The sequence below is a fragment of the Elephantulus edwardii genome, unplaced genomic scaffold (assembly GCF_000299155.1).
Source record: "Elephantulus edwardii isolate Elephantulus edwardi_28Jun2011 unplaced genomic scaffold, EleEdw1.0 scaffold00034, whole genome shotgun sequence".
Classification (NCBI taxonomy): Eukaryota; Metazoa; Chordata; class Mammalia; order Macroscelidea; family Macroscelididae; genus Elephantulus; species Elephantulus edwardii.
This window is the reverse complement of record NW_006399784.1, coordinates 14,610,631-14,621,747: the sequence shown is the minus strand read 5'-3', so window position 1 is coordinate 14,621,747 and position 11,117 is coordinate 14,610,631. Positions and strand designations below refer to the sequence as shown.

General features: G+C 39.2%; 1 protein-coding gene across 1 annotated transcript in view; it reads right to left on the bottom strand.

Moving 5' to 3' along the window:
- The window catches only part of MAP9 (microtubule-associated protein 9), a 48,412-nt gene extending 40,928 nt beyond the window's left edge, over positions 1-7,484 (bottom strand). The window contains exons 1-3 of the mRNA XM_006884492.1: positions 7,410-7,484; positions 6,608-6,692; positions 3,453-3,770 (exon numbers count right to left, since the gene is read on the bottom strand). Coding sequence (XP_006884554.1) covers positions 3,453-3,770; positions 6,608-6,692; positions 7,410-7,484 — 478 coding nt within the window. The remainder of the gene's footprint in view (positions 1-3,452; positions 3,771-6,607; positions 6,693-7,409) is intronic.
- Positions 7,485-11,117: the final 3,633 nt, after the last annotated feature.

Genomic DNA, 11,117 nt, shown 5'->3' with positions numbered 1-11,117 from the left:
CCTCTCTAGGATGAATCTGTTTTCTTGGCAGTCCAGGGTACATTCAATACTCTTCTCCAGCACCACAGCTCAAAGGCATCAATTCTCCTTCTGTCCTCCCTAGTCATTGTCCAACTCTCTGATGCATAACAAGCGATTGCAAAGACCATGGCCTGTATCAGGAGCACCTTAGACATTTTTTGAAATCTAAACAGGCCTTGTGCTTGCATTTTTTAGTCTATGAAAAATATTTTAATTCTTAACATGTCATAAGAACAAGTTTTATCTTCTTCCTTTTGAGGACAGTAAGGCTTAACTCATTTGCTCTTAACATCACTCACAGCAAATAGTGAAGAATTGGTCTGTCACTCATTTTTTTCATATGGCCTATTACTAAGAAGCTGCACTGCAATCCTAAAGCCTTGCATTTCAAATCCATTAGCTGCTCCATAGCAGAAGGATGGGCACTCACTTCTTGTGCAATTTACTGACTATGAAAACTTGCTAGAGGGTCAGCTATGAGTCGGTTCCAACACCATCACCACCACTACCCCACTGTTCAAGTATTCTTTGCCTTGCTTATATATTCTCCTCAAGTTAATAGGACTGGAGGAAGAAGGTGGTTGTTGATGTTAAGTGCCAGCAAGTCAAGTACAACTCACAGCAAGCCTATGAACCGATTTGAACCCTGTCCTGTCCTATCCTCATACCAAGCTCATCATCTCTGACACATCTGAGTCCATTCACTGTGTCAATCAATCCATCTTGTCAAGGACCTTCCTCTCTTTCACTGATCCTCCATCTTTCTAAGCATGATGTCTCACTTCAAGGAATATCCTCTACCAGCAACATGTCCAAAGTACGTGAGATGAAGATTTGTCATTCGTACCTCCACGGAGCATTCTGGCTGCACTCTTTCTGTACCATTATCTGGTCTTTCCGTAGTCCACAGAACATTCAGTAGTATTCTCCACCATAGCTCTAAGGCATCAATTCTTCTGTCATTCTTATTTACTGTTCAGCTCTCAGGTGCACAAGTGACTAAAAAGACCAAGGCCTTAAAATTTCAAAGTCCTAATGTATTTAGATATTTATACAAAAATATCTTTCAAATACATATCTTGACTAGTTTTGTCTAACGTTAACAAAAAGCATCCTATATGCAAAGTACAAAATAACTCTTACTGTTGCTGTTGTTTCAGAGGCCAGTGAATTGGCCCCTTACATTTCCAACTGATGCCCAACAGAATGAGGCACTGCTGGTCCAGTGTGATGTATCTGATTGGTTTGGAATCACATTTTTTCAATGTATAGGGTTTTCTTTGCTTTTGACAAGTAGATCACCAGGCTTTATTTAGTTCTAAGAACTCAAGAAGTTCTGCTGAAATAGCATCATAACACACATAAGTCTCCACTGAAAGTTAGGATGTGGCTGCACCTGAGGTACTATGGCTAGGTACTGAACTCAAGATTCTACATGGAAGACAAGAATTCTACCACTGACCCAGTAGAACCATGGGGAGAACTACTGAAATTCCATATTATAAGAGGATGCTCCTCTCAAAATCAAATCTTAGTCGGAATGAAGGTTGCAGAGTGGAGTATACTTAGGGTGGGAATGGTGGGGTGCGGGGTGAGATTGTATACCAATGAAGGAATTATTTTTTACTTTTCAAAGAGAAGAGTGAACTGGGGGTAGGGGTGGGGTGGGCGAGGAGGAAAGTGCAACAATGAATGAACAGAAATCCAAAATCTCTATAAATGTTCATTGAAATTAATAAAAAAAATCAAATCTTATTTTTTCTAAGGCATGGTCTTTGCAATCATTTGCTATGCATTAGAAAGCTGGACAATGACTAGGGATGACAGAAGGAGAATTGATGCCTTTAGCTGTGGTGTTGGAGAAGAGTATTGAATATACCATGGATGGCTAGGAGAACAAACAAGTTCATCCTGGAGAGGGTGAAGCCAGGCTGCTCCTTGGAGGCAAAGACTCTGAAGCTTCGTCTGAAATACTTTGGACATGTTTCAAGGAGGGACCAGTCCTTGGAGAGTTAAGTCATGCTTGGGAGGGTGGAGGGACAGTGCAGGAGAGGAAGACTCTCAATGAGATGGATTGATTCAGTGACTGGGGTAATGGGAGTAATGTGTCAGAGACAGTGAGATTGGCACAGGATAGGGCAGGGTTTAAGGCTGTTCTACATAGGGTCGCTATGAGTCGCAGGCGACTCAACAGCATATAACAACAACAAGGCATTATAAATAAATAAAATATTTGAGTAGAATAAATTCTGACTCAGTGACCCTCCACTGAGTTTCTGAGGTGAAGAAGTGATGCCTTTGAATTGTGATGCTGGAGAAGAGTACTGAACATACTATGAACAGTCCAAAGAACAAACAACTCGTCTTTGAGAGGGTGAAACCATGATTCTCCTTGAAGGCAATGATTTTAAAGCTCTCGCTCAAATATTTGAGTACATGGCCAGGAGGGACTAGTCCTAGGAGAAGGACATCATGCTCGGAAGGGTAGAGCAACAACGTGGGAGTGGAAGACCCTGGATGAGATGGACTAATGCTGTAACTGGGGCAATAGGGATAGGTGTGTCAGAGTCAGTGAGACTGGCTCAGGCTAGGGCAGGATTCTGAGCTATTATTGTACATAGGGTCACTATGAATCAAAGTCAACTTGATGGCACATAACAACAACAACAACTACTCTTTACTAGAGGAGACTGTCTGTCTTTTTCCTGTGGAGAAACTGGTGGATCTGAGCCACTGACCCTTTGGTTAGCAGTACAATATTTAATACACCATGCTATCAAGAGTTGCTTTTCTTAAGGAACAGAAACACCAAATGGAGAATTCCTTCCTTTAGTAATAAAACTCTTTTCCTTCACAAATACAAATGCAAAAAAATTCTGGCAAAATGATGGTACAAGAATCACTTTTTTAAAGACTTACTTCAATATCCCTGCAGCTTTCATTTCAAATCCACTTTATACTCCACAATGGAAACAGGATTCCACTGCAGTTCTCAGAAAGCAAAACTGAAGCTCAAAGGCCCTGCAAAGGTGTTTCTGAAGCTATAACCACTGACGACTAAAAGATGCTTTGACCTTCTCTCAGTCATAGCCTGGAAACCTGAGAAAGAGTCACTCTAAAGTTAGACTCAACTCAGTAGTAGTGGGTATCATATAAAAGAAAAGGTGTTCTGGTGGCATAGTCGAAAGCATGCTGCACTGTTAGCCAAAAGGCCACATGTGTCTCTGGCAGTTCAAATCTAAAGGCGGCTCTGTAGAAGAAAGCACAGTATCTTCCCATTAAGATACACCACTTTGGAAACCCAGTAAAGGTTTAGAACCAACTTGATAGCACTGAGTTTGAGTTTGGTCATGTAAAGGTAATGTATGACTCATTATCTTAAAATGCATTTTCCAGAAATATAATAAAAGTTATTACGTGGACCAAATTACCTGAAGATATGCTTTTAATTGGAAGAGTTCTGGGTTTGGGTTTCACTTTCATTGTTTCAGTTTCATTTTCTTGATCTTGATTCTGAGGCTCAGGTAGAGAATTTATAACCGTATCTTCACAACCATCAGCTTCAGCCTCATCATTTTTGATGGAAGACACTAGCTCATCTTTGATTATGTCACTGGTTGATTTCTGGATTTTCAAAAAAGATCTTTTTGAAGAATTCTTTACTTCATCATCTGATAAATGAAAATCATTCATCTTCTTCTTTACTGAATTTTCATCCACCGAAGTATCAGAAAATTCACCTAAGGAAACTAAAAAGCATAAAAGAACATGGATTCATCATGAACCGGGAGCCACATGGATTGCAGGTAACAACAGCAACAATGATAAAGTTACTTTAACCAAAACAAATGACAGCCTTTAAGACCAGCAATGAGTGACAAGGGTGAAGAAGTACGAATCTATTTTAGAAATTGATTTATAGCTCTAGAAAACAACTGACTTAGGAAAATTTTAATAGCATTAATGAAATAAAAATTTCAGTGTTATCAATATATTAAAAACTATTTCGTGCCTAAACATAGGCCTGGTGGCACAGTGGGCTAAGCTTTAGCCTGCTAATGAAAAGTCTCCAGTTAAAATTAACTATCCAAGGGATGGTGATGAGGCAATCTGCTTCCATAAATCTTTACTGTTGTTGCTGCTGTTAGGTGCTTTTGAGTCAAGTGTGATTCGTACTGACCCCATGAACAACTGTTCTGAACCCAGACCTATCCTGTGCCGTCCTCACACTTCCTGACACACTAGAGCCCACTGTGGCAGTCACTGGGTCAATCTACCTGGTGAGGGTCCTCTTCTCCTTCACTGATCCTCTATCTTTCTGAGCATCAGGTTTCTCACTAACAGCCCCTGCTAGCAATATGTGTGAAGTGTGTGAGGTGAAGCCTTATCATCCTTGCCTCCGAAGAGCACTGTGGCCGCACTCTCCGCAAGACATATTTGTTTATTCTTTTGGCAGTCCCTGGGATGTTGAGTGCTCTTCTCCAAACTCAGCTCAAAGGCATGCTGGAAAAGAGTCTTGAACATACCATGGAACACCAAGAAAATAAATAGTTCTGTCTGTAAAGTTTCCAAGTTTCTCTTTGGAGGCTTTGATTCTGAAGCTCAATCTTACATACTTTGGGTGTGTGGCCAGGAGGTACCAATCATTGGCGAAGGACATCATGCTCAGAAGGGAAGAGGGGCAGTGCAGGAGGGAAAGACCCCAGATGTGATGGATCAATACAGTGACTAGGGCTGTGGGGTGTGTCAGAGTCAGTAAGACTGGTTCAGGACCAGGCTTGAGAGCTATACATAGGGTCGCTATGAGTCGCAGGCAACTCAATGGCTCATAGCAACAACAAAAACAACAACATCCTTATTCATTGTCCAACTCTCAGATGCATAGCAACTGATTGGAAAGACCATGGCCTGAATTAGACTTACCTTAGTCCTAAAATTGACATTATTACGTCCCAATAATTTGAAGAGGTCCCTAACTGCAGACTTTCCCACTGCAATATGTCTCATGATACCCTGACTGCTGGTACCAAGGGTGTTAATTGTGGATCCAAGTAAAATGAAGCTGTTGAAATTCGGTCTTTAATCCACCATCATGATGTTCCCATAAATACTTACAGCCTTGAAAAGTCTATGAGGCAAATCTATTCCATTCTACAGGGTTGCTGAGTCAACTTGACAGCAGTGGGTTTGGTTGTTCTTGTCTGGTCTAAATAACATCAAGGATTTTGATGGTTACAGGAAAATTTTTTTACCTAAGTGTTATCAAACAATCAGCCATGTGACACTTAAATTATACATTAAATTTTATAATTTCCATTTGCTGTATAGCTTAGGCACATAAATTAAACATGTCCACAAGGGAAATTTCCTCATCCTTCTATAAGGAAAAATTTTAATTAGTAACTTGTTTAAAAAAAAAACCAAAAAAATCAAATCCTCTGCTGCTGCTTAGCTTCCAACTCACAGCAACCATACAAGATAGACTAGAATTGCTTGAGAAGATCTCCAAGGCTGTAAATCTTTATACAAGCAGTGTGCCACATCTTTCTCCAAGCAACTGTGGGCTCCAAATGCTGACTTTTCTACTAGCAGCAGAGGAAATTATTGTACCAGGACTCTTAAGACTAAACTCATTGCTGCCGAGACAATTCTAACTCAAAACGACTTTATAGGGTTTCCAAGGTTATACATCTTTATGGAATTAAATGTAACATCTTCCTCTTACAGAACAACTGGATGGCTCCAACTACCAAACTTATGGTTAGTAGCTAACCACTTTAACCACTGTACCACCAAGGTTCCTAGTAACTTAATAATTATCTAATTTTTATTATCATATACACACACACTCTTAAAATTAACTAATGAGAGACAAAGGAGTCCTTACAAATTGAGAGTGACTTTCTGCTGTTAAAGAGATGGAAACTGTAAACTTTTGAAGCTGTCAGTATTAGTTTAAGTGATTTCCTTTTTTATTTTTTGATAGTCCATTGCCATGGGAAAGTCTGCTGTTAGGGACCTCTCCAAAGTACTGAAGAGCAATGGTGTCTCTCTGGAGACTAAGGTGTGTCTGATACAGGCTATGGTCTTCGCAATCACTTGTTATGCATCAGAGAGTTGGACAGTGGCCAAGGAGGATAGAAGGAGAATTGATGCCTTTGAGCTGTGGTGCTGGAGAAGAGCATTCAGAATACCATGGACTGCTAGGAAAACAAACAGATTTGTCCAGAGTTAAATCGGGTGGCTCCTTGGAGGCAAAGATTCTGAGGCTCCGTCTAACATACTTTGGACATGTTGTGAGGAGAGACCGGTCCTTGGAGAAGGACATCATGCTTGGGAGGGTGGAGGGACAGTGCAGGAGAGGAAGGCCCTCTATGAGGTGCATTGATTCAGTGACTGGGATAATTGGGATGGGAGTGTCAGAGACAGTGTGATTGGCACAGGACAGAGCGGAGTTTAGGGCTGTTGTACATAGGGTCGCTATGAGTCGCAAGCGACTAGACGGCACATAACAACAACAACAACAACAACAAATGTAATAAAGGAAAAGAGGAAAAGTGGTTTACTTTTCCATATTCTCACATACCAATCTCATCACTTTCAAAGTCATCAGAGTATTCAGAGCTCCGTTGTCTGGCTGAGCGAGCTGTAATTGCTTTTATTAGTTCATCCTGAAATGAGATAATCAAAATCAAGCCCCATCCAAATTTGGAGGTTTCATATTCAGAAGTCATTATCTGAACACTAATGTAACATAAAAATAATGATTAATTAGTAACTGCCTTCAAAAACTTAGGGTTAATTCATCAAACAAATGTTCCCTGAAAACCTATTTGACCCAAATCATCAAAATCAATGTAGGACATGACAGGTATGATCTCCACCCTGGTCAAGCTTATCATTAAGTAGGAGGTAAAACACTGTATCAAATAATCACTAGTTATACAGGCATAATTAGAAGCAGAGACTTATAATATAAGCAGCCTTCAATTAAAACAGAATTTACTATAAATACATTGTGAAAGACACCGGCACTTTAAGAGTTTCTCTTTCTATAAACTGCAAAAAAAGATATAATACTGCAAATTGAAAGTTATTTCAAAACAGTGATTAATAATTCCAAAAGAGAAATTTTGGATGTTATAGTGTAGTCTCCTACTTTTTAATATGTATATAACATCTAACCCAGTGTTAAAGACATACATGAACATTTGTAGTAATGGAACCCAAGCACCTCATCTACAAAATCTTACCATGCAATCAGTAAGACGTAAAACTTTAGCTTTATATTTCCACTATTATTACTAGGATGATTTCCAGTTCATAACTCCTATCAGTGATTAAATGGCAAAATCACTGAGAAGTAAGAGTGCTTCAAAATATTTTACCTGGAAAGAAGTTCTTTTGGTGGCTCTTGGACTCTTTGTATAGGCCAAGGTGGTACTGAAAACTTCATCAGACATAGTGTAATCCTATGTTTTACTCTTTACATATATACAATTATAATAAATGGTTCAAATAATTCAACATTTGATGGTAACTGAAATACACAAAAGACAAATGAGTCATTCTTTACATGCTTGTGAAATTATACTGGGCCATTCTAAGCTACCTTTGCCAAAGTCAAATAAAGAAAAGCATTTCATATAAATAACAAGCAATATATTCACTTAAAATAAAAAAAACACACTTGTAAAGAAATGTCAAGATCTCAAAATGGGCTTGTTTCAAAAAAATTCTAAATTAAAGTTATTTTCTTTTTTTAATTTGTATTTTTACTTGTGTGTGTGTGTGTGTGTGTGTGTACCGTTAATTCAGATATGACTGGTACAGAAGGAGATTGTCCCTCCTTCTTCAGCAAAGCATCTATCTGGTAGATTTGAACCACTCACCTCTGAGATTGCAGTGCAGCTTCTTGCCACTAGGCAATGAGAGCTCACCTAAGTGAATGTTATTCTAAAAGAGTTCTGCAACTAGTTTAAGGATGTGTAAATAAATTTAACAGAGTAGTACACCACCTTGTTGGCAATAGATCTAGAACTGATTATTTTTCATTTGAAAAATACAACTGAAAAAAAAATCAGCAGTATGCCTATAAAACAGCTATTATTTACTTTAACGTACTGGTGATAAAGTACTGGGATTAGTGCTACATACAAGCAGTATTTTTCCTTGTGCTCCTTAGTTATGGTTTATACTGTCGACCCTTCTGGTAGTCTTTAAAATACTTTACCTGAAAAGTAGAAAGCAGTTCTTTTGGAAGCAAGTATGTACTCCGGGTGTGTATGTAAATATATATGTGTCTGTTGTTGTTATGTGCCATCAAATCCCCTGTGACTCATTGCGACCCTACGTACAACAGCTCTGAACCTTGCTCTATCCTGAGCCAACTTTTGTCTCTGACACACCTACTCCCATTACCCCAGTAACGTGTGTGTATATCTAGATATCTAGATATGTGTGTGTGTGTATGCGTGTGTAAGTCAGAATTAGTGAGACTGGCTCAGGACAGGGAAGGGTTCAGAGCTGCTGTACAAGGAAGGGTCCCTATGGGTCGCAAATGACTTGACAGCACACAACAATATATATATTTGTAGGTGGATATATATCTGTGTATATATTTGTGTGTACACATATTTGTGTGTATATATCTGTATACCTAGACCTATATATCGTATTATCAAATTACATTCTTTACTTTTTCCCCCAAGCTATTCTTCTGCTAGCAGAAGTGTAAAGCTTTGTAACACATAACAGAGCATCGCATGGGTCTGCTCTAAGACTGTGCGCAGAGGTGCCACCAGCGTTTCAGCAGCCCGCCGCAGAGGCCCGGGCCTCGCCGCGGCCACCCGACCATCCGCAGTCCCGCCGACCGCGCCCGCCCCAGCCCGGCCCGGCCAGGTGACGTCCGCGTCCCCGCCCGCGTCCCCGCGCGCCCGAGCACACACCAGGCCCGCACACCCTCAAGCGCGTCTCCGGCCCCGCTCCTTAGCAACACCTCAAGTCCGGCGTACCGCACCCACTTCCGCCACTCCCGTGACAGGCTCCCCAAGGCCCTGAGGACAGAACCGCTGACCAGCAGCACGGTCCGAGCCTCTCACCTGAGCTTCCGCCAGGCGGACCTGCCAGACGCGGCAGGGAACTGAGAAAGGGGCGGGACTAAGAACGGAGGTGGGAAGCGGTTGCCTAGGAAACAGCGTCTAGGAGAGGAAATGACTTCTCCACTGCTGGGGGCTCACGGGTACCCAACACCATTGTTTTATGTCCAGACGCGTCGCTGGGGTAACCATCCTAATAAAGGAAGTGACATCATCCTTCTGGGTCCTGGGAGAGGGATGTGTGCTCTCTTTAGCTTGTGTTTTGACAGTTGCAATGAAAGCAGGACGGTTCTCACTCATTCCAAGAACCTCACCTTTGTCAATGAAATGAAGAGTTTTATTTGCAGATGTGGAATGAGCCCAAGAATGTATGGTTTTGGTCACTTTTAGGGCATGAAGCTATCGGACTTGGAGTTAAAGTGTTAATAAATGGGATCTTTGCAGGCCCAGAGAATCAAACTTAATTTTAACCCAGTAGCTCTTTTAACGATTGTGATGTAGCAGCTGTACTTATATCAGAATATGGGAGTTAATATTACTAACCACCTTGAGGAGTTGTCATGAGGCTAATATCCATGAGGCTTTAATGTAACAATGCAAGTGAAATATTTGGGGAAATGTGTGGAAATGCATCCAGTAAATATTAGATAGGCTCTTCTGCAGTTCAAACACAATGGCCCAGGACAGATGTCATCCTTGATCAACACAGTTGAAAACCTCTTTTATCTTTTTGTTCACTTAAAAATTTTTCTCTTTTCCTAATAGATAATCTGGCTAAGAGCAAACCAGTCAACAAACAAAATAACCTACAAACAACACAGCCTGTTTAGTAGGTAGTTACTAAAATCAGCCACAATAAATAAAAATCAAAATCAGTGCATTAATACAAACAACCCTTAAAAGCAGTCAAAGGGACTTGAATTTATCTTTTTTTTTTTTTTCTAAATCGTCATTGAATTGTATGAATTATTTTTCTGGCTAGTATTTAAACAACCTGGTATTTTTTCAATATTATCTAAATTTTATTATATCTTTAGTCAAGTATTTATAACAAATCACATTAAGAGACCAATATAATAATTCAATTTATTGAAAATGGGTAATGTCTAAAAAAAGTTCAAATTTCATTTTTTAAAGCTATAATTTCACATATAATGAAATTTTAGAAATTTTACATACCTTACACCGTTAAACTATTGTTTTGGGAATCTCAGTTTTGCCACCATATGCTTATTTTTTATGTTTTCAAGAATTTTTTTTTTGTGAGTCTCTATATACAATATTTTTACCTTTTTCAGTTACTATTAATGTATTTAAGTCCTGTGCATTTTTAAGCAACATATATCATTCACCACATTATCTGTGCCTACAGTAAGGATGCAACCTTACACATTTTCCTTATAGTTAAAGTACTAATTTGATCATGTTAAAAAGCTCTACTTTTTTAGAGTTTGGGTTTTTTTCTTATGCACTTGATTAATATAGTCTTCATTTAGAAATGGTTTGTTGTTGTTATTGTTATGTGCCAGAAATGGTTTACAGAGGTAAAATTCACAGAAGCCAATAATGAAAAAAGACTTTAAAATTCTGCCATTTCAATTTAGTGCAAAATATCAAGGTATGTCTTCCAAAACCTCAGCAAACAAAGACAATTAACATAAAGTGGTTAAGTTTTTCAAATGACTTGAAGTTATTGTGATAACATTCTCCTATATTAAACAGCAAGATCTATATTTTTTTCAAACAGTTTCAGTAAAATTTGTTTGTGATAACATCATTTAAGACCGTAATTGATAGTATAATTTTTAAAGTTTTGTGTGTAATATTTGGAAGCAGGAGAGGCATCCACTTCCAAAATGGCTTGCTTCTGGAAACTCTATGTCGGAACAGTGCTCAGGCTGTTCGTTCATAGGGTCGCTATGAGTCGTCTACGACTCGACGGCATTAAACAACAACAAACAAAATGTGTAATATTATAATATGTTATGTCTTATTTTG